Source organism: Pseudophryne corroboree (genome assembly GCF_028390025.1).
Source record: "Pseudophryne corroboree isolate aPseCor3 chromosome 3 unlocalized genomic scaffold, aPseCor3.hap2 SUPER_3_unloc_1, whole genome shotgun sequence".
Lineage (NCBI taxonomy): Eukaryota > Metazoa > Chordata > Amphibia > Anura > Myobatrachidae > Pseudophryne > Pseudophryne corroboree.
Window position 1 is genome coordinate 6,521,778 of NW_026967493.1, and position 20,213 is coordinate 6,541,990.

Below are 20,213 nucleotides of genomic sequence, written 5' to 3' on the forward strand. Positions count from 1 at the left end.
AGCTCGGTAGAGTTTGACAGCCCATCCACAGACCCTTAATACGGGATAAGAAGGATTCAAATGTATACTTCGCAATACCTCGAAGCTTGATTTATAAGACGTACGGCACGATGATACATGACCCCTCAGACATGGATTCATACACACACGCTTCTACTATCTCACTAGGTCATATCTTTCTCACCTTCTCCTCTCCTCCCTTACCCAATCATAAAAAGGTATTTACATGATGACATATATTTTTCTGTTTTGTTTAGGAAGTGGCAGTTATTGATGACTGCCAAAGGGTGGACTGTCAAAGTCTAAAAATATCATGATTCACCATTGCCTTGTACTAACCCCAATGCACGTGCCTGCTGCTCGTGCACCGACTCCCCCGTGCATACGCATCCCCTCAGGTTGCGTAGGGGACGCTTCGGCGTCGCCTGCGCCCTGGAATGTGTATTTACGGCGGTGTTTGTGTGCGACTAGCGAGCGACTCGATCGCTACATATTTAACCAATATAATGTGTTTTGTAGGCAATATTCCCTTTTATAATATCTGTAAGTATGTTTAGTGTAACTGGTTCATGGACAAAGGAATTCCTCTTTACATGATACGAAGGGTCAGACAGGGTCGGAGCGGTGGTGTTTAGTACCAAACTGAAGAGTATTTTATTAGAAACATTCCGGTGTTGGTTAGGAAGAGATCGGTCGCTCCAGCGTATAGTTATATGTAAAAGTAGTTTATGGACTTTAAAAGTATTTGCTGTTTTATTACACATGTGGTGTGAGTCCTGAGGATTCCTCCCACTTGAGCAGTTTGGAATAGTCACAACCCACCTGTTCAAACTAACCTATGACCTTTTGTTATGATGCGAAGACAGGTTTCTGTGTCCAATGAACAATAAGATTGTAGGGCCCTTTGTAGTATACTGTACTTTGTGTATATAAGGCAGCCAGCCTGGGCCAGCTCTCTACTCTACTCTCCACAAGGTTTTCATCACTGATTAACTGAGAGCTGGATTTCCAGATAGCGCAGACGATTCATTCCCACGTGTGTAAGTTTCTCTGTGACCACCATATTCTCTGTCTATATTTGCCATACTCTCTCTCACTGTTATTGTTTAGGATTAAGACGCTATTGTATATTTATGTCCAGTTATTCTGTTTAGGTGTTTTATGTTAGTGCTGTAGTGTATAAGCTGTTAACTGTATTTTCCCTTTTTACATAGCTAAATCTCATTAGTAATGGTGTTGGAACCTCAGCAAGGTGTCTGTGTTTCTCTAGCTAGTACAAAGGGTTTCTGAGTATCTCAATCACTCAAACAGCTTGCTTAAATATCCAGGTTAACCAGTGGTATATCATTACAGTATCTCAATACTAAGACTTACAGTATAATCATACTCTGTGTTTAAGGTTTAAAAGGTTATTATCTGTGTGTACGCTCGCTGTGTGTATTCCGTACACTCAGCGCAGCGTGTGTACGTAACTTGCGTACCACGTGCAAGGTCTTTGTACGCAAATAGCGTACGGAGTGCGTAGCACGTGCACGTGGTTTAGCGGCCATTACGGCTTGAAGGTATTAGTAAATAGCTTGTGTTAAAAGGTAGAAAACTGACTATCACTAGGAAAGGATTTGGAAATCCAGGGTAAGACTCATACCAGCCACACCAATCACACCGTACAACTTGTGATAACTATACCCAGTTAACAGTATGAACAACAAATGAGCCTCATTAACAGATGGCTCATAACAAAACCCTTTAGTTAAGCAATAACTATATACACGTATTGCAGAGAGTCCGCACTTGGGACAGGCTCCCAGCATCCACTATGGACTACGAGAAATAGAATAACCGGTGAGTAAATTCTTATTTTCTCTGACGTCCTAGTGGATGCTGGGTACTCCGTAAGGACCATGGGGATTATACCAAAGCTCCCAAACGGGCGGGAGAGTGCGGATGACTCTGCAGCACCGAATGAGCAAACTCAAGTTCCTCCTCAGCCAGGGTACCAAACTTGTAGAATTTTGCAAATGTGTTTGAACCCGACCAAGTAGCAGCTCGGCAAAGTTGTAAAGCCGAGACCCCTCGGGCAGCCGCCCAAGAGGAGCCCACCTTCCTCGTGGAATGGGCTTTTACAGATTTAGGATGCGGCAGTCCAGCCGCAGAATGTGCAAGTTGAATCGTGCTACAGATCCAGCGAGCAATAGTCTGCTTTGAAGCAGGAGCACCCAGCTTGTTGGGTGCATGCAGGATAAATAGCGAGTCAGTTTTTCTGACTCCAGCTGTCCTGGAAACATAGATTTTTAGGGCCCGGACTACGTCCAGCAACTTGGAATCCTCCAAGTCACGAGTAGCCGCAGGCACAATAGGTTGGTTCAAATGAAAAGCTAATACCACCTTTGGGAGAAACTGGGGACGAGTCCTCAATTCTGCCCTGTCCATATGGAAAATCAGATATGGGCTTTTACACGACAAAGCTGCCAATTCTGACACACGCCTGGCCGAAGCCAAGGCCAATAGCATGACCACTTTCCACGTGAGATATTTTAGCTCCACGGTTTTAAGTGGCTCAAACCAATGTGATTTTAGGAAATCCAACACAACATTGAGATCCCAAGGTGCCACTGGAGGCACAAAAGGAGGCTGAATATGGAGCACTCCCTTAACAAACGTCTGAACTTCAGGCAGTGAAGCCAGTTCTTTTTGGAAGAAAATAGACAGGGCCGAAATCTGGACTTTTATGGAACCCAATTTAAGGTCCATAGTCACTCCTGACTGTAGGAAGTGCAGAAATCGACCCAGCTGAAATTCCTCCGTTGGGGCCTTCCTGGCCTCACACCAAGCAACATATTTTCACCATATGCGGTGATAATGTTTTGCTGTCACATCCTTCCTAGCTTTTATCAGCGTAGGAATGACTTCATCTGGAATGCGCTTTTCCTTTAGGATCCGGCGTTCAACCACCATGCCGTCAAACGCAGCCGCGGTAAGTCTTGGAACAGACAGGGACCCTGCTGTAGCAGGTGCTGTCTGAGCGGCAGAAGCCATGGGTCCTCTGAGATCATTTCCTGAAGTTCTGGGTACCAAGTTCTTCTTGGCCAATGGGGAAAAATGAGTATAGTTCTTACTCCCCTTTTTCTTATTATCCTCAGTACCTTTGGTATGAGAGGAAGAGGAGGGAACACATACACCGACTGGTACACCCACGGTGTCACTAGAGCGTCCACAGCTATCGCCTGAGGGTCCCTTGACCTGGCGCAATATCTTTTTAGCTTTTTGTTGAGGCGGGACGCCATCATGTCCACCTGTGGCCGTTCCCAACGGTTTACAATCAGCTTGAAGACTTTTGGATTAAGTCCCCACTCTCCCGGGTGGAGGTCGTGTCTGCTGAGGAAGTCTGCTTCCCAGTTGTCCACTCCCGGAATGAACACTGCTGACAGTGCTAGTACGTGATTCTCCGCCCATCGAAGAATCCTTGTGGCTTCTGCCATTGCCATCCTGCTTCTTGTGCCGCCCTGGTGGTTTACATGGGCGACCGCTGTGATGTTGTCTGACTGAATCAGAACTGGTTGGTTTTGAAGCAGGGGTTCTGCTTGACTCAGGGTGTTGTAAATGGCCCTTAGTTCCAGAATATTTATGTGTAGGGAAGTTTTCTGACTCGACCATTGTCCTTGGAAGTTTCTTCCCTGGGTGACTGCCCCCCAACCTCGGAGGCTTGCATCCGTAGTCACCAGGACCCAGTCCTGCATGCCGAATCTGCGGCCTTCGAGCAGATGAGCACTCTGCAGCCACCACAGCAGAGACACCCTGGCCCTCGGGGACCGGGTGATCAACCGATGCATCTGAAGATGCGATCCGGACCACTTGTCCAATAGATCCCACTGGAAGATCCTTGCATGGATCCTGCCGCAGGGAATTGCTTCGTAAGAAGCCACCATCTTTCCCAGGATTCGCGTGCAGTGATGCACCGACACCTGATTTGGTTTTAGAAGGTTCCTGACCAGAGATGATAATTCCTGGGTCTTCTCCTCCGGGAGAAACACCTTCTTCTGTTCTGTGTCTAGAATCATGCCCAGGAACAGAAGACGCGTTGCAGGAATCAGCTGTGACTTTGGGATATTCAGAATCCAGTCGTGCTGATGCAGCACTTCCTGAGAGAGTGCTACGCTGACTAGCAACTGCTCTTTGGACCTCGCCTTTATCAGGAGATCGTCCAAGTACGGGATAATTATAACTCCCTTCTTTCTGAGGAGTATCATCATTTCAGCCATTACCTTGGTAAATACCCTCGGTGCCGTGGATAGACCAAACGGCAACGTCTGGAATTGGTAATGACAGTCCTGTACCACAACCTGAGGTACTCCTGGTGAGGTGGGTAAATGGGGACATGGAGGTATGCATCCTTGATGTCCTATGACACCATAAAATCCCCCTCTTCCAGGCTTGCAATAATCGCCCTGAGCGATTCCATCTTGAACTTCCTTAAATAAGTGTTCAAGGATTTTAAATTTAGGATGGGTCTCACCGAACCGTCTGGTTTCGGTACCACAAACATTGTGGAATAGTAACCCCGCCCCTGTTGAAGGGGGGGTACCTTGATTAGCACCTGCTGGAGGTACAGCTTGTGAATGGCTGCCAGTACTACCTCCCTTTTTTTGGGAGCAGCTGGTGAGGCTGATTTGAGGTAACGGCAAGGGGGAGTGGCCTCGAACTCCAACTTGTATCCCTGAGATACCACTTGCAGAACCCAGAGATCCACCTGTGAGCGAACCCACTGGCAGAAATGGACATTGCATTAATTCTAGATGCCAGCCGGCAAATATCCCTCTGTGCATCTCTCATATATAAGACTACGTCTTTAATATGCTCTATGGTTAGCAAAATTGTATCCCTGTCGAGGGTATCAATATTATCTGACAGGGTATCGGACCAAGCTGCTGCAGCACTACACATCCATGCTGAAGCAATTGCAGGTCTTAGTATAGTACCTGAGTGTGTATATACAGACTTCAGGATAGCCTCCTGCTTTCTATCCGCAGGCTCCTTTAAGGCGGCCGTATCCTGAGACGGCAGTGCCACCTTTTTTGACAAGCATGTGAGCGCCTTATCCACCCTAGGGGATGTCTCCCAACGTAACCTGTTCTCTGGCGGGAAAAGGTACGCCATCAGTAACTTTTTTGAAATCACTAGTTTCTTATCGGGGGAAGCCCACGCTTCTTCACACACTTCATTCAACTCATCTGATGGGGGAAAAACCACTGGGTGCTTTTTCTCCCCAAACAGAATACCCTTTTTAGTGGTACCTGGGTTAATGTCAGAAATGTTCAACACATTTTTCATTGCCGTAATCATGCAACGGATGGCCCTTGTGGATTGTACATTAGTCTCGTCCTCGTCGACACTGGAGTCAGACTAGCGGGCGTTTTTGAGCCCCTGATGGCCTTTGAGACGCCTGGGCAGGCACTGGCTGAGAAGCCGGCTTTCCCACAGCTGTTATGTCATCGAACCTTTTATGCAAGGAGCTGACACTGTCGTGTAATACCTTCCACATATCCACCCACTCTGGTGTCGGCCCCGCCGGGGGTGACATCACACTTATCGGCACCTGCTCCGCCTCCACATAAGTTTCCTCATCAAACATGTCGACACAGCCGTACCGACACACCACACACACACAGGGAATGCTTTGACTGAGGACAGGACCCCACCAAGTCCTTTGGGGAGACAGAGAGAGAGAGTATGCCAGCACACACCATAGCGCTATATAATGCAGGGATGCACACTATACAGAGTGATTTTTCACCTATAGCAGCTTATATACACAGTTATGCACCTAAATTTATGTGCCCCCCCTCCTCTCTTTTTTACCCTAGAAGTCTGGAACTGCAGGGGAGAGCCTGCGGAGCGTCCTTCCAGCGGAGCTGTGAAGAGAAAATGGTGCTGGTGTGCTGAGGAATATAGCCCCGCCCCTTTCTCGGCGGACTTCTCCCGCTTTTTTATATGCTTTATGGCGGGGGATTATGCACATATACAGTTTAATAGCTGCATTATGTGCTATTTAGCCATGTAAGGTACTCTAATTGCTGCCCAGGGCCCCCCCCCCAGCGCCCTGCACCCATCAGTGACCAGAGTGTGTGGTGTGCAGAGGGAGCTGCAGTGCTGTGCACTACCTTAATGAAGACCGGAGTCTTCAGATGCCAATTTTCCACTTCTCTTCGTTCTTCTGGCTCTGCGAGGGGGTCGGCGGTGCGGCTCCGGGACCGGACGACCGAGGCTGGGCCTGTGTTCGATCCCTCTGGAGCTAATGGTGTCCAGTAGCCTTAGAAGCCCAAGCTAGCTGCAAGCAGGTAGGTTCGCTTCTCTCCCCTCAGTCCCACGAAGCAGTGAGTCTGTTGCCAGCAGATCTCACTGAAAATAAAAAACCTAACAAATACTTTTTTTTCTAGGAAGCTCAGGAGAGCCCCTAGGGTGCATCCAGCTCTGGCCGGGCACAGATACTAACTGAGGTCTGGAGGAGGGGCATAGAGGGAGGAGCCAGTGCACACCAGATATAGTACCTAATCTTTCTTTTAAGAGTGCCAGTCTCCTGCGGAGCCCGTCTATACCCCATGGTCCTTACGGAGTACCCAGCATCCACTAGGACGTCAGAGAAAACTGATCTGACTGAGTCAGTGGGCGGGACTATATAGTGGAGGCCCCAATGCATCCTGGGAGGCCAGAAAGCTCGTGACCGTGTTGGTGCCATTTTCGCTGTCGCTCGACAATATCCCAATGTTATCCTGTGGATAATCCTGTGGACCCAGCCAGAGAAAGTTTCTTTATAGTGCCCATGTCTCCTGCGGAGCCTGTCTATACCCCATGGTCCTTACGGAGTCCCCAGCATCCTCTAGGACGTAAGAGAAACATTGTTTTAAATGTAATAACATATATATTGTGATGTGAGGCACTGCAGTGCCTGGGTATGTGGAGCTTGTGCAGGGCACAGGCTCAGTGTATATTTAGGGGGGAAATATAGTGTATTTTAAATGTATTTAAAGGTAAATTGCACTTACTTGGTTGTGTGTCCCAGGAGGGGGGAATCCATGGCTGTGCAGGCTGATGGATTCCCCCAGACCTTTTCCCCAAAAACGGAATACATTCCCTTCAAGCCTCACACTTGAAAGTGGCATTGGAAGAGAGAGGAGCTCAGCTTTGAAATAAGCTGAGTGGTTTTCTGGAGCTCCATGGAGATCACCCGTAGTGGCCAGGAAACCCTGACCGGGAATCTAGGCTGCCCAGCTCTGGAGCCCGAATCCAGGCTGCAGACAGTGGGCTAGGTCCCGACAAGGTTTCTGGAAGTCAGTTTAGGCGGGAAAACTTCCCCCAGCCTAGACTGAACGGCACCGGGGCGTATCCTGATCCTCCAGGATGGGACAGTCAAAGGAGAGTGACCACTCCCCACTGTCCATAGAGAACAATGGTAGCTGTGCATGTGACCAAGGCATGCACAGCCCATGGGCAAACATTTATTGGCTGTAAACCACAGGGCGGGCTTACCCCCTGTGGTAGTTTGTATTGGAGTAGGATAAAAGGAGGGCAGTTGCCCTATGAAAAGTGTATTGTACCATCTTCATTCTGCTGTAAACATCTTGCTGTACTGCTGAAGTTCTTTTCAGAACTATTTGTTGGCATTAAAACATCATCTGCCTCAAGAAGATTGCATCATCTTGTGACCTACAGGGCTACGCGAAACATAGCCCCGTTCACTGGCTGTTTAGGGTGAATCAGCGTCTACAAGTTCCGCCTTCTACCGGTAGAGGACTAGTGGGGATTCGTCTACACCACACAGGTGTGGTAAGGCAGCGTGTCGGCACATACAGAGCAGAACCGTGGTTCCAAACGCCCCGGCAGAGTTTGGTGGTGGCAGCATAAACCCGCCCACAGCGCAGTGGGTGGAGTCAGTAACAGGCGGTTACTGACGGTAAGCGGGAATCCCCTATGTCGTCAGGTCCCGTGTGACCTAAACATCCAATCTGTGTACTGGGGACGAGACCGTCCGGTCACACGTCTCCAAGTTTAGTGTCATTGGTTTATCTACAACAGTTTCACACCTCATGGGGACCTTCTTCAGGGCTTCTCCAAAGCTTTTCTATAGCGGTTTTCGGTCACACGGATGGAGTTCATGCAACTCATTTTCTCTTGTAGGCTCTTCACTCTACTCTGGCTACGAGGTCCAGGCACCCGGCCTAGGCCTCCTCTGCCCCTTCCACTGTTAATGTGATGTTTTTGGCCATATGGACCAGATGCACATATTAGTTGTGCCCTGTACTTTCCTGTATATCTGTGTTTTATATCAGCTGATATGTTTTTTGATTATGGTTTTTTTGTACCATCTTATCCACTTGTTTGTTTGCTAGCTGTATGGCCTTTTTACCCCGTATGATCTTGCTTTTTACATTCTCTTTTGAAAAAATTTAAATACATGAAAAAATAAAACATTTCTCTTCACTTCAGTTCTCCGCATGTTCGCACGACTGAATAAATGGTACCCAATCACATGTAGAAGAGGGAACAATTACTGAGACGGTGCATTATCCCAATATATTTTTGTTTATAAAAACAAAATTGACTAGCCTATTAGGAAACAGCCAATATGCATATAAATATCCTGTATAAGGCGTAGCAAGTATTCTGACCATACTGGTGATTTCAGCGTATACTAATATCTGTATTACAGACTGTATAGGGCAGTGATTTTCAACCGCTGTGCCGCCGCCGCCAGAGATCCCTGCTGCCAGTCCCCGTCTGCTGCCGTCTTCACCGCGTAAGAGCTGCCTGCGCTGCCAGATAGTGATACTGATTTACAGCATCACTATCGGGCAGCACAGGCAGCTCTTCTGCGGTCACTGTATATGAAGACGGCAGCTCTCCTGCGGGCCTGCCCGTGACCCCTACGACATGGTGTGACTCATAGGTCACATACACATCACCATCCCGCCTGGGCAGCGTCTAGTTTCCGTTCGTGGCCCGTGCTGCTCTGTTCTGCTCCTCACTGCTCTTGCCGCTAAGGGGGAAAACAAAAAAGGTTTGGGCCAGTGCTTTATGATGTGTGTGCAGTGCCATTACTATGTGTGTGGTGGCGTTACTATGGGGGTCAGTGTGTCTGGTGGCATTACTATGGGGGGCAGTGTCTCTGGTGGCATTACTATGGGGGTCAGTGTCTCTGGTGGCATTACTGTGGGGGTCAGTGTATTTGGTGGCATTACTATGGGGGTCAATGTGTCTGGTGGCATTACTATGGGGGTCAGTGTCTCTGGTGGCATTACTGTGGGGGTCAGTGTATTTGGTGGCATTACTATGGGGGTCAATGTGTCTGGTGGCATTACTATGGGGGTCAGTGTCTCTGGTGGCATTACTGTGTGTGTCAGTGTGTTTCGTGGCATTACTATGGGGGTCAGTGTATCTGGTGGCATTACTGTGGGGGTTGGTGTGTGTGGTGGCATTACTGTGGGGGGCAATGCGTGCAATTACTATGGGGGACAGTGTGATGGCATTACTATGAGGGTCAATGTGTGGAATTACTGTGGCAGTGTGTTCAAGTACTGTGCATTATTTTAATAACTGTTGGGGACAATGTGTGTGTGTTTTTAGCCTTGGGGACAAATATGTTTGTTTTATTTCTCTGTGTGTGTGTTTTATTTTTCCGTGGGGTACCAATGGTGTGCCTTGGCAATTTTTAAATCTTTTTGGTGTGCCGCGATCTGAAAAAGGTTGAAAATCACTGGTATAGGGGAAGCTGGTAATGACCCTTGGACTGACGCTGCTGTGGAAGGTGCACTGCTCTAATAAGGAACCTGCCACTTCCTGGCGCCACCTGCTGTACAATACCGCTATTGCAGTGACTAGAGAGGAGGTGATGATGCCATCAAATGCTCAGACCACCCAGTTAAGCGGGGAAGCAGGCAGCATCCGGGGACTAGTTCACTCTTTCAGGAGACTTGTATGGGAGTCTCCCAGACATTCCAGGAGTACCACAGAGAAACTACAACTAGAAGAGCACAGCTTGTTATACGCTATTGCAATCTCCAAAACCTGTGTCAGTCACACAAGCAGGTGATAAAGTGGGTGATGCTGGAAAATCTGCAACTTATGAGTGTTAGAACAGTAACAGCAGCACAGAGTAGTCCAGCTCCCTCACAACTATTTGTATCCAAGTTTGACATGATGGTTGATACACAACAGGACAGAGTAACGATGCAAGGCTCCTGCTACACTGGTGAAGTAACGTTGTGGTGTAACTAACCTGCACCTGTGTATGGTTAAGGGATCATACATCCACCATTTAGAGGTTCCCAAACTCGGTCCTCAAGGCACCCCAACGGTCCTGGTTTTAAATGTATCTATGCTTGGCCACAGGTGACTGAATTAGCACCTTAGCCAATTTGATTTAACCATCTGTGCTGATCCATGGACTGTTGGGGTGCTTTGAGGACCGCGTTTGGGAACCTCTGGTTTCGAGATTTGATGCATCCTGGCATTTTCCATCAAGTGGAGTCTGTACGTATTACAGTCATCCATGAGGAATAACTCTCTTGGAATAATATGGTCTTTTCATTAAAGTTGTATTCAGTCTGTAGTTTATTGTACAGAGAGAGTAAACCAGAAACATAACAGTCCTGTAACATCCAGTAATTCAAAGTCATCCCTCTTATTCTTTGTACAAATTATTGTGAAAAAAAATCTAAAAAAAAAAATGTATATATATATATATATATATATATATATATATATATATATATATATATACATATATACATATACATACATACACACACACATACATACTACTCACACAGTGCTTTCAGTCCATGACAGACAAATATAATAGAGATTACACATTATACAATATATAACAACAAAATGCCAAAATATATAATAAGAGTGACCAGAGTAGGTGCTTATCTGAGAGCATACACCTAACCCCGCAGCGGTGTCACACTGACAGGAGGCGGGAAAGAGGGGATATGTGGAAGACGAAACCTTTCTTAGATGGGATTTGAGAAATGGAATATTAAGTCAGCCACAGTATAAACACAGAAAAAGCAAACATAATATAAATAAAAAACAAAACTGCTACACGAGGACCCAGGAATACAAAGAGTTTGTGCAAAAGAAATATATACAAGTAATTCCCGGTAACCAAAGTGACAGAATAATACAGCTTTAAGTCAGTAAATATCCAGTTCTGAATGAGCTGTAGTAATTGTCTGTCTAAACAAAATCCACCTGGATTTATCCTTGACGTTTGTTCATCAGTGGCCCTGACCTCGGCCTGTACTCTGGTCTATAGCTGCCTGCCCAGTCCCTGCTTAATCTCTATGTTACTTTCTCCTGCCAGCTGTGGCCTAGTATTACTAGCCCGTGAGACATCTCCATGGAGAAAGTTCTATACTTCCTGGGGAAATCTCTGGTAAAGCCAGTGTTTCCATTACATCAATCTTACAGCAAATCACTAGATCAAGGTCAGTAATCACAGAACATGTGCACCACCGAGAACATGTGCACCACCAAGAGGGCTACTGGGCACTATTCCAGCTTTACTAACATTGGGGGTAATTCAGACCTGATCGTAGCAGCAATTTTGTTAGCAGTTGGACAAAACCATGTGCACTGCAGGGGGGGGGGGGGGGGGGGCAGATATGTGCAGAGAGAGTTGGATTTGGGTGGGTTATTTTGTTTCTGTGCAGGGTAAATACTGTCTGCTTTATTTTTACACTGCAATTTAGATTTCAGTTTGAACACACCCCACCCAAATCTAACTCTCTCTGCACATGTTACATCTGCCACACCTGCAGTGCACATGGTTTTGCGCAACTGCTAACAAATTTGCTGCTGCGATCAGGTCTGAATTACCCCCATTGTACAAAACAAGTTCAGGTCAAAAAGTGACAAATGCCACACACAGGTTAACTACGGATTGCCGGCGATCAGCATACCGGCGCCGGGAGCCCGACCGCCGGCTTACCGACAGTGTGATGAGCGCAAATGAGCCCCTTGCGGGCTCACCACACTATTTTATTCTCCCTCCAGGGGGGTCGTGGACCCCCACGAGGGAGAATAAGTGTCGGTATGCCGGCAGTCGCGATCCCGGCGCCGGTATACTGTGCGCCGGGATCCCGACAGCCGACATACTGAAGACCACCCGCCGCACACAGCTGTGTTATGCCACATGGGTGTCACACAGGTCAGTGCAGCATTTTGTTCTCCAACTTCCTACTGTACCAGACTTTTTGAACTTGTATTATTGAAGGATTTTACCAAAGCCTGCATTCCCCTCTCTGTGCTGCACAGTGTTACTGGCTTGGTCCCTGCAGATTTCCTCACTGCCAAATACTCTTCATCTCTTGATCCTACACATTACTGGTGGTATCACCACTGTGGGAGGTGTGTCAGTGCAGGATGCACCGATGACAATCATTACGGATCCTACCTATCCTCTATGCCAGTGGTTCTCAAACTGTGTGCAGTGGCACTCTGGGGCACCTCGGGACACTTGTAGGGGTAACTTGGATTAGTGGTCCAGGACCAATTCAAAATATTTATGGTCAATGGCAAAACCAGTGCTGGTGGCTGTTAAGCTAAAATATATGGGACAAACAGAAGCAAATCTTGTCCCTCACCATGCAACTGAACTTAAGGATGACCTATAAACACAATTTACTTAATGTAATATTTCTCTCTAAATTTCTCACTAAGAAACTTGTCTTAGGGGTGCCATGAAAAAAATTCTGATGCTCTAGCGTGCCGCGATTCCAAAAAGTTTGGGAACCACCGCTCTATTCTTTATTTTTATGCTTGATTTTAGTTTGTGATAGTGTTTTTAAAATTATGATTTTTTTTATTATTCTTCTAACCATCATTGTCTACCATAATGAGAATGGTCTTATTTAAATTTCATTTATCCATGATAAGCGAGTTGTACTATGATTCCATTAATCTAGTTAATACAATAATTTGGTTACTGGTCCACTATACCAGTGTCCCAGCACAGACACTCCTTACTGCGACACCTAGGTAATGCAGCCCGAGCTGTAATCCCAGCCTTATGGAGATCCCACCTCCCTCCTACACGTCGCGCCTGGTTCACAAAACTAGACTACTTTATGCGAATGGAAGACTTGTTTCTCTCATCGATAGGAAAGTCTTGTGTATTTGACTCTACCTGGTCCCCGTGGCTAGAATACAAATCCTCTCCAGCTTACTTAGCTACTCCCTTGGATGGTAGTTAATTCCCCTTCCTCTCTTTGTTACTTTCTTATAATAAGTGGTCCCACCCAACTCTCTTCCCCCCATTATCTATTTCTTCCTTCTTCTCGCTTCTTTCCTTGATACATAATGGCTCTTGTTTTATTTTTTGTTTGATTCTCTTAATTTCTAGACACCGTTATAGTTGTTGTACAGTGCAGTTTATTCGCAGACCAGGTGGGGTCATCCTGCAACACTCAATTGGGTGGTCTATTGTTTTTTGTTGATGACATTCTATTCATCCATATGGTTGATTTTGAAATTGGATATCTCACCTTGTACTACTGAACTTGTTATTATTTCTATAGTCACTTGTACTATGTGATTTGTGGTCATATGTCATCCTACCTCGTCTATTTGTTTTTATCTGTGTCATTTGTACTTGTATTTTTCTTTGTTCAAATTTGAAAATCCTTAATAAAAACGGATTATTTATAAAAAATAACTTTGGTTACTGATTATCAATTATGTTGGGTCATCCCTTTATTTGCCAATTGCAGCCCAGATATAATGCCCAGTTAACAGGGTCTTTGACTACTTACAGCTTAAGTACTGACATTAACTTTAAAAGTCTTGTATTGCTCGGCTCCCGTCTATCGACAGTAGGGGATAGCTTCCATAGCAGAGGTGTCACACTGAATATCTATGGCCAAATGTAATAGAGTGAGAGTTTTTCAGTTGTTGTTTTTTAAAGTGGCAATCATTAACACTGCAAAACTAGGTTGATCTTGCTGTGTAAATGATTGCCACTTGTAAAACCTTACCAAATCTCACTTTTTGAAACTTTCACTCTATTACATTTGGCCCCTAATCAATAAAGTCCCCTTCTCAGTGCCAGAGATACTCCTGTATTCAATACTAACATTAAATGTATGCTTGTTTTGATTTTTTTTATTTATTATAGTATTGCAAATGCCGCTGCAATCCTATATTTTCTCCAGACAGTCAAACACATTATTTTTCTCCTGTGTGAAGTTTCAGATGAAGCACAAGAACCGATTTATATTTGAAACACTTTCCACACTCAGAGCATGAAAATGGCCTATCATTTGTATGAACTCTCTTATGACTATTGAGATCTTTTTGCCGTACAAAATATTTCCCACACTCAGAACATGGAAATGGCTTCTCACCTGTGTGTGTTTTCTGATGTTCTACAAGTGTTTCATGACGTGCAAAACATCTCCCACATTCAGGACATGAAAATGGCTTCTCACCCGTGTGAGTTCTCTGATGTTTAGCAAATGTTCCCTGCTGTGCAAAACATTTCCCACACTCAGAACATGAATATGGCCTCTCGCCTGTGTGAGTTCTCTTATGAGAAGTAAGTGCTGTCCGATGTCTAAAACATTTCCCACACTCAGGACATGAAAATGGCTTCTCACCTGTGTGGAATCTATAATGAGTAATGAGCTTTGATTTATCACTAAAACATTTTTCACATTCAGAACATGGAAATGGCTTCTCACCTGTATGCAATCTCTGATGTGCAGCAAGACTTCCCTGCCGTTTATAACATTTCCCACACTCAGAACATGGAAATAACCCCTCACCTGTGTGAACTTTTTGATGAATAACGAGCTGTGCATGGTCTCTAAAACATTTCCCACATTCAGAACATGGATATGGCTTCTCACCTGTGTGAGTTCTCCTATGTGTGTCGAGAGATCCTTTCTGTGTATAACATTTCTCACATTCAGAACATGAAAATGGCCTCTCACCTGTGTGGACTCTTTGATGCTTATTAAGATCTGATTTCACTGTAAAACTTTTATCACATTCAGAACATGGAAATGGCTTCTCACCTGGATGAACATTCATATGTTTATCAAGCTGTCCTTTCTGTATAAAACATTTCCCACACTCATGACATGAATAGGGCTTCTCACCGGTGTGGAGTCTTTGATGACAAATGAGCTCTCTATTTACTCTAAAACATTTCCCACATTCAGAACATGGAAAAGGTTTATCAGATCTGTGAACTCTCCTCTTATGTTGAGAAACACTTAAATGCTTTCTAAAATATTTCCCACACTCAGGACATGGGAAAGGCTTTTCAGCTTTGTGAACTCTCTGCTGATGTATAGAAAGACTTATCTGCTTTGTAAAACTTATCCCACATTCAGAACATGGAAATGTTTTATCATCTGTATGATCTGAACTGTGTGTAACAATACTGGAATTATCAGGCGAACATTCTTCATGATTAGAAGGATCAGATGATATATCTGCACCGAGAAATGCTGGATGTATACTTGGGGTAATGGGGTTTTCTCCCGGAGAGTTCTGGGATAAGTTCTTATTGTAACTCTCACAATCTAGAGATACTATGGAATATCTCCCCAAGTTATTCCTGCTGTTGTGTCCATCTGTTGGGAACCAAAATAAATATATGGGAATTAGCATCCCTGCAGAACTATACCATACCATGTTACTATAATAAGACGTGCATTGCTGTGCCCAACATTTCAACATTTTCATGTTTCACTTTGTGAAGGAAGAAATCAGAGAATAAATAGGTTCTTCTTCAGGGTCCAAAGGCATTCACAGGAATGACCTTAGGTATGATGGTGGAGACCAAGAACAGGGCTATTCTAAACCTGAAATCTCTGAAAGTACATCAGCATGCCCAAGGTCTGTATGGAAACACTCCACTCTATTGTCCTGACCATGCAGCCTTGGGACTTCATGATATCTTTAGACATTCAGGATGCTTACCTACATGTGCCTATAGCATCTTCTCACCAGTGGTATCTTCGCTTTGCTGTTCAGCAGCAACATTATCAATTTCAGGTACTGCCGTTTGGTCTGTCTACAGCTCCAAGAGTATCTACCAAACATGTCAGTAATGGCGGCGCAGCTTAGTCGTCAGTGGATCAGAATACCCCCATACCTGGACGACTGGCTGATATTAGCACAGTCTCCGGTGGTCCTACACTGCCATTTCCAGATAACTACTGCCTGCTTAAAGACGCATGGCTGGTTGATCAATGGGAAGAAGTCTTCACTAGGACAGTCCAGGGGGCTATGCAGGTCCTGGGATCGATGGTGTCAGCATTCTCGCCAGAGGCTCGACTGTCCCTAACCTGGTGGCTGCAAACATCTCACCTGGACAAGGGAAGATCCTTCTGGATCTTGGATTGGATAATCCTTACCACAGATGCAAGTCTTCGAAGTCGGGGTCCTGTTGTCAACCTGTACTCTTTCCAAGGACGTTGGACTCTAGCAGAAACAGTCCTACCGGTCAAGGTCCTGGAACTTTGGGACGGGTCGCAGTCCCCTCATTCTAGCCGAGAAGTTATTCAGGTTCCATATCTGAATAACCAAAGAGGTATGTGCTCTCAGATGGCAATGCGAGAGGTAAAGCACATCCACGGATGGGCCGAATGACCTATCCCAGCAATCTCCGCAGTGTTCATTTTGGGTGTTTTAAACTGGGAAACGGACTTCCTCAGTCAGCACGAGGTGCACCCAGGAGAGTGGTCCCTCCTCCTGGAGGTCTTCCAAATTCTGGTAGAAAGATGGGGCCTACCGGACGTGGAACTGATGACCTCAGGTCCCAACCACAAGCGGTCCTTTCATCTAGCATACCTCTTCATTCTGGTCTTACACCTTCTCAGGATAATTTGCAAATTCAACCAGGAAGGAGGCACAAAACTACTGATTGCGTCGGCATGGCCCATACGTCATTGGTTTACGGACCTCCAGAGTCTGTCCATAGACGATCCTCTACCACTTCCTCTGCGACCAAACCTGTTGTATCAGGGTCCTTGTCTGCACCCGAACTTGGCTCGTCTGTCTTTGATGGTGTGGCTCTTCAATCTTCTTTTCTCGATCATTCAGCCCATGCTCAAGGCAAGGAAGCAAACTTCATCTCGGATATAGTATAGAGTCTTGCATTAAGTACTTCCAGTGATATGCTGTCAGACGTTATGACCCTCTGGTATTCAAAGTATCTGGAACCCTGGCCTTTCATCAGGCCGGATTTGATATGGGACTTCGTCTGGCCTCTCTGAAGATTCATATTCCCGCTCTGTCAGTGTGGTTTCAGAGACGGATTGCCCTATTGTCGAAGGGACAGGACATTTCTACAGGGAGTTCTTCGGATTCAGCCTCCCTTTGTCCCTCCAGTGGCGCCACAAGATTTGTCTTTGTTCTATGGGCCTTGCAAAAGTGCCTTTTTGAACCTTTGACTTCGGTTGACCTCACATGGCTCACAGCCAAGACATTGTTTCTGTTGGCTATTGCCTCTGCATGTAGAGTATCAGAATTCGGGGCACTTTCAGGCAGTTCCCCATTTCTGTTTTGTCCATCAAGATAGAGCTGTTCTTTGAACAAAAAGGCAGATATTTGCCTACGGTGGTATCCAGTTTCCATCTGAATGAGGAAATTGTAGTCCCGGCTTTCCAATCATCGGACCTCTCAGCAGGTGAAGCTTCGCTAGATGCAGTCCGGGCCCCAAGCATATACGTGCAACGTACTGACTCCATCAGGAACAAATATTCTCTCTTCATTATGGATTTCGTAAGAGGGGTTGGCTTGCAAATAAGCACATAGAATCGTATGGCCATATCACAGGCGTATACTCAGGCTGATCTTCCCCTGCCAGAATCAGTGAAAGCTCCTTCTACTCGCTCTGTGGGTCCTTTGTGGGCAGCACGCCGTGCGGAGTCTGCAGAACAACTATGAAAGGCGGCCACATGGTCCTCTGTCACGTTTCTTAGGTTCTATGCCTTTGATACATTGATAAGCCTCTCAAGATGCTTAATTTGACCGCAACGTTCTCATCTTCGCGTAGGAGCGTCCCCTCCCTATTTCAACTGCTTTGGGACATCCCAAGGTCATTCCTGAGGATGCCTATGGACCCTAAAGAAGAAAATAAGAGTTATGGTAAAACTTACCTTTACCTTACTCTTTTTCTTTGTGGCCCATAGGATCCAGGAGGACACCCACCCTGACGCACTTTGCTTCAATGGGTACTCTTTTCTCTGTCACCAATTCCCATCTCCTGGTTGTGTGTGTGTTTTCTGTGTGCATCATTCTTCCTTCTCCCCTCTCCAGCTCCTGCTTTGGGCTTTTATCTAAAACTGAAGATCCTGAGCTGTGGGCGGGGAATGAGGGAGAAGGACCAGTACATCTTGGGAGCAAAAAGCTTAACTGTTTGGTGCTCTGTTCCTAGTCTCCACCATCATACCCAAGGTCATTCCTGTGGATCCTATGGACCTCGAAGAAAAAGAGTTAACAAAGGTAAGTTTTACCATAACTCTAATTTTCTGTAACGTCCTAGAGGATGCTGGGGTTCATATTAGTACCATGGGGTATAGATGGGTCCATCAGGAGCCATTGGCACTTTAAGCGTTTAATAGTTTGGGCTAGCTCCTCCCTCTATGCCCCTCCTACCAGACTCAGTTTAGAAAATGTGGCCGGAGGAGCCGGTCACAGCTAGGGGAGCTCTACAGAGTTCTCTTAGTAAGAGAGTTTATTTCTTCCTTTTCAGGTTTTTTTTATTTTACAGGGAGGCTGCTGGCGACAGCCTCCCTGCAGCGTGGGACTGAAAGGGGGGGAGCAGTGTCCGCCCCGCGGAGTCTTGAGCAACTGCTCCTGCTGACTGGGCACTAGCTTCAGAGGGGTCCGATCGCGCCCCGCCGCAGGGGAACGCTCACCCCGGCAGCCGGCCGCCACCCCCTCAGGAGCTGAAGATGGCGAGTGAGTCACTGTTCCCCCTTGCAAGCGGGGGAACAGTGTGAAGAGGGCAGCTAGAGGGTTAGGATCGCGGTCTTAACCGCTCTCCTGGAAGGCTCAACGGTACATTGGTGCTGCGCTGGGGGGAGCGCCCTGGGCCAGTTTCAGACCCTGCACTGGTCGTTTCCTGCATGTCGGGGTCTGCGGATCCAGGTCAGCCAAATCCTCCAGGCCAGTATAATCTTCTTGAGAGCGGGAAGCCGGCGGAGCTTCTCCTCAGAGCGGACCCAGCAGTGTTCAGCGCAATTTTTCCTGCCTGCAGTCGCTATCCACTGGATACAGGTCCCTCTAGAGCTTTCTTCAGCGGTCTGTACGGTACCAGGGGATTGTAGAAGGGAGGGGAGGCTGCATAATAGGCTGTCACCTATTAAGGGACACAGTCAGCGCTGGGAAGGGACTCCCTTTGCCTAAATAGCACTGTGTGTGGGTTGGCTCCAGTCTCTGTGTCTCTCTGCCATTCTTGGGAGGGGGACTCTGCCTACATAATACCCTGTGTGTTTGTGGGGTGGTGTGTGTGTGTGTGTGTGTGTGTGTGTGGTAACATGTCTAGGGACAATGAGTCATATGCTGCAGAGGATTTGTCCTCCCAGGAGGACTCCATACCATGTAATCAGGATTGCACAGTTTTAGCGCAGATCCCAGATAGAGAGCCAGAATGGTTAGTCTCTGAGGAGGACTATTTCCCAGATTTCTGATAGTTACTAGGACTGAGCACGCCACTCAGGGCCTCCAGTACTCTATGGTGGTATGGTCTGATTCTGCCTTCTCAGGGTCCCCGGCGGTACATTCTCATAAACGTGCGCTTGCAATTATGCAGGATGACACGGACACCGACTCTGACGCTGCAGACGGTGATGGTGATGTGTTGCGGGGGACGGCATCACTTGCCAAGGGGGTGCAGTTGATGACTGAGGCTGTTAGGGATGTTTTACACATTTCAGACACAGCTGCGGGACAGGTGGAGGAGGCCTTCTTCACAGATAATAAGAAGCTCCCCCTCACTTTCCCGGCATCCAAGGAATTGAATGATATCTTTGAAAAGGCATGGGAAACTCCGGAAAAGAAATTCCAGATTCCCAAGAGGGTGTTGGTGGCTTTTCCCTTCCCCGAGGAAGATAGGAAGAGGTGGGAGTCCCCGCCGATAGTCGACGCCTCTGTATCCAGGCTGTCCAAACAGGTGGTATTACCGGTCCCGGGGT

The 20,213-nt window shown here is 46.5% G+C and overlaps 1 protein-coding gene across 2 annotated transcripts in view; it reads right to left on the minus strand.

The window, feature by feature from the left end:
• Positions 1 to 14,148: 14,148 nt before the first annotated feature.
• Positions 14,149 to 20,213, minus strand: part of LOC134983157 (gastrula zinc finger protein XlCGF26.1-like) — a 61,011-nt gene continuing 54,946 nt past the window's right edge. For both annotated transcript variants that reach the window (XM_063948909.1, XM_063948908.1), the window contains exon 8: positions 14,149 to 15,641. In XM_063948909.1, the coding sequence (XP_063804979.1) occupies positions 14,227 to 15,641 (1,415 nt within the window). In that variant the 3' untranslated portion in view covers positions 14,149 to 14,226. The remainder of the gene's footprint in view (positions 15,642 to 20,213) is intronic.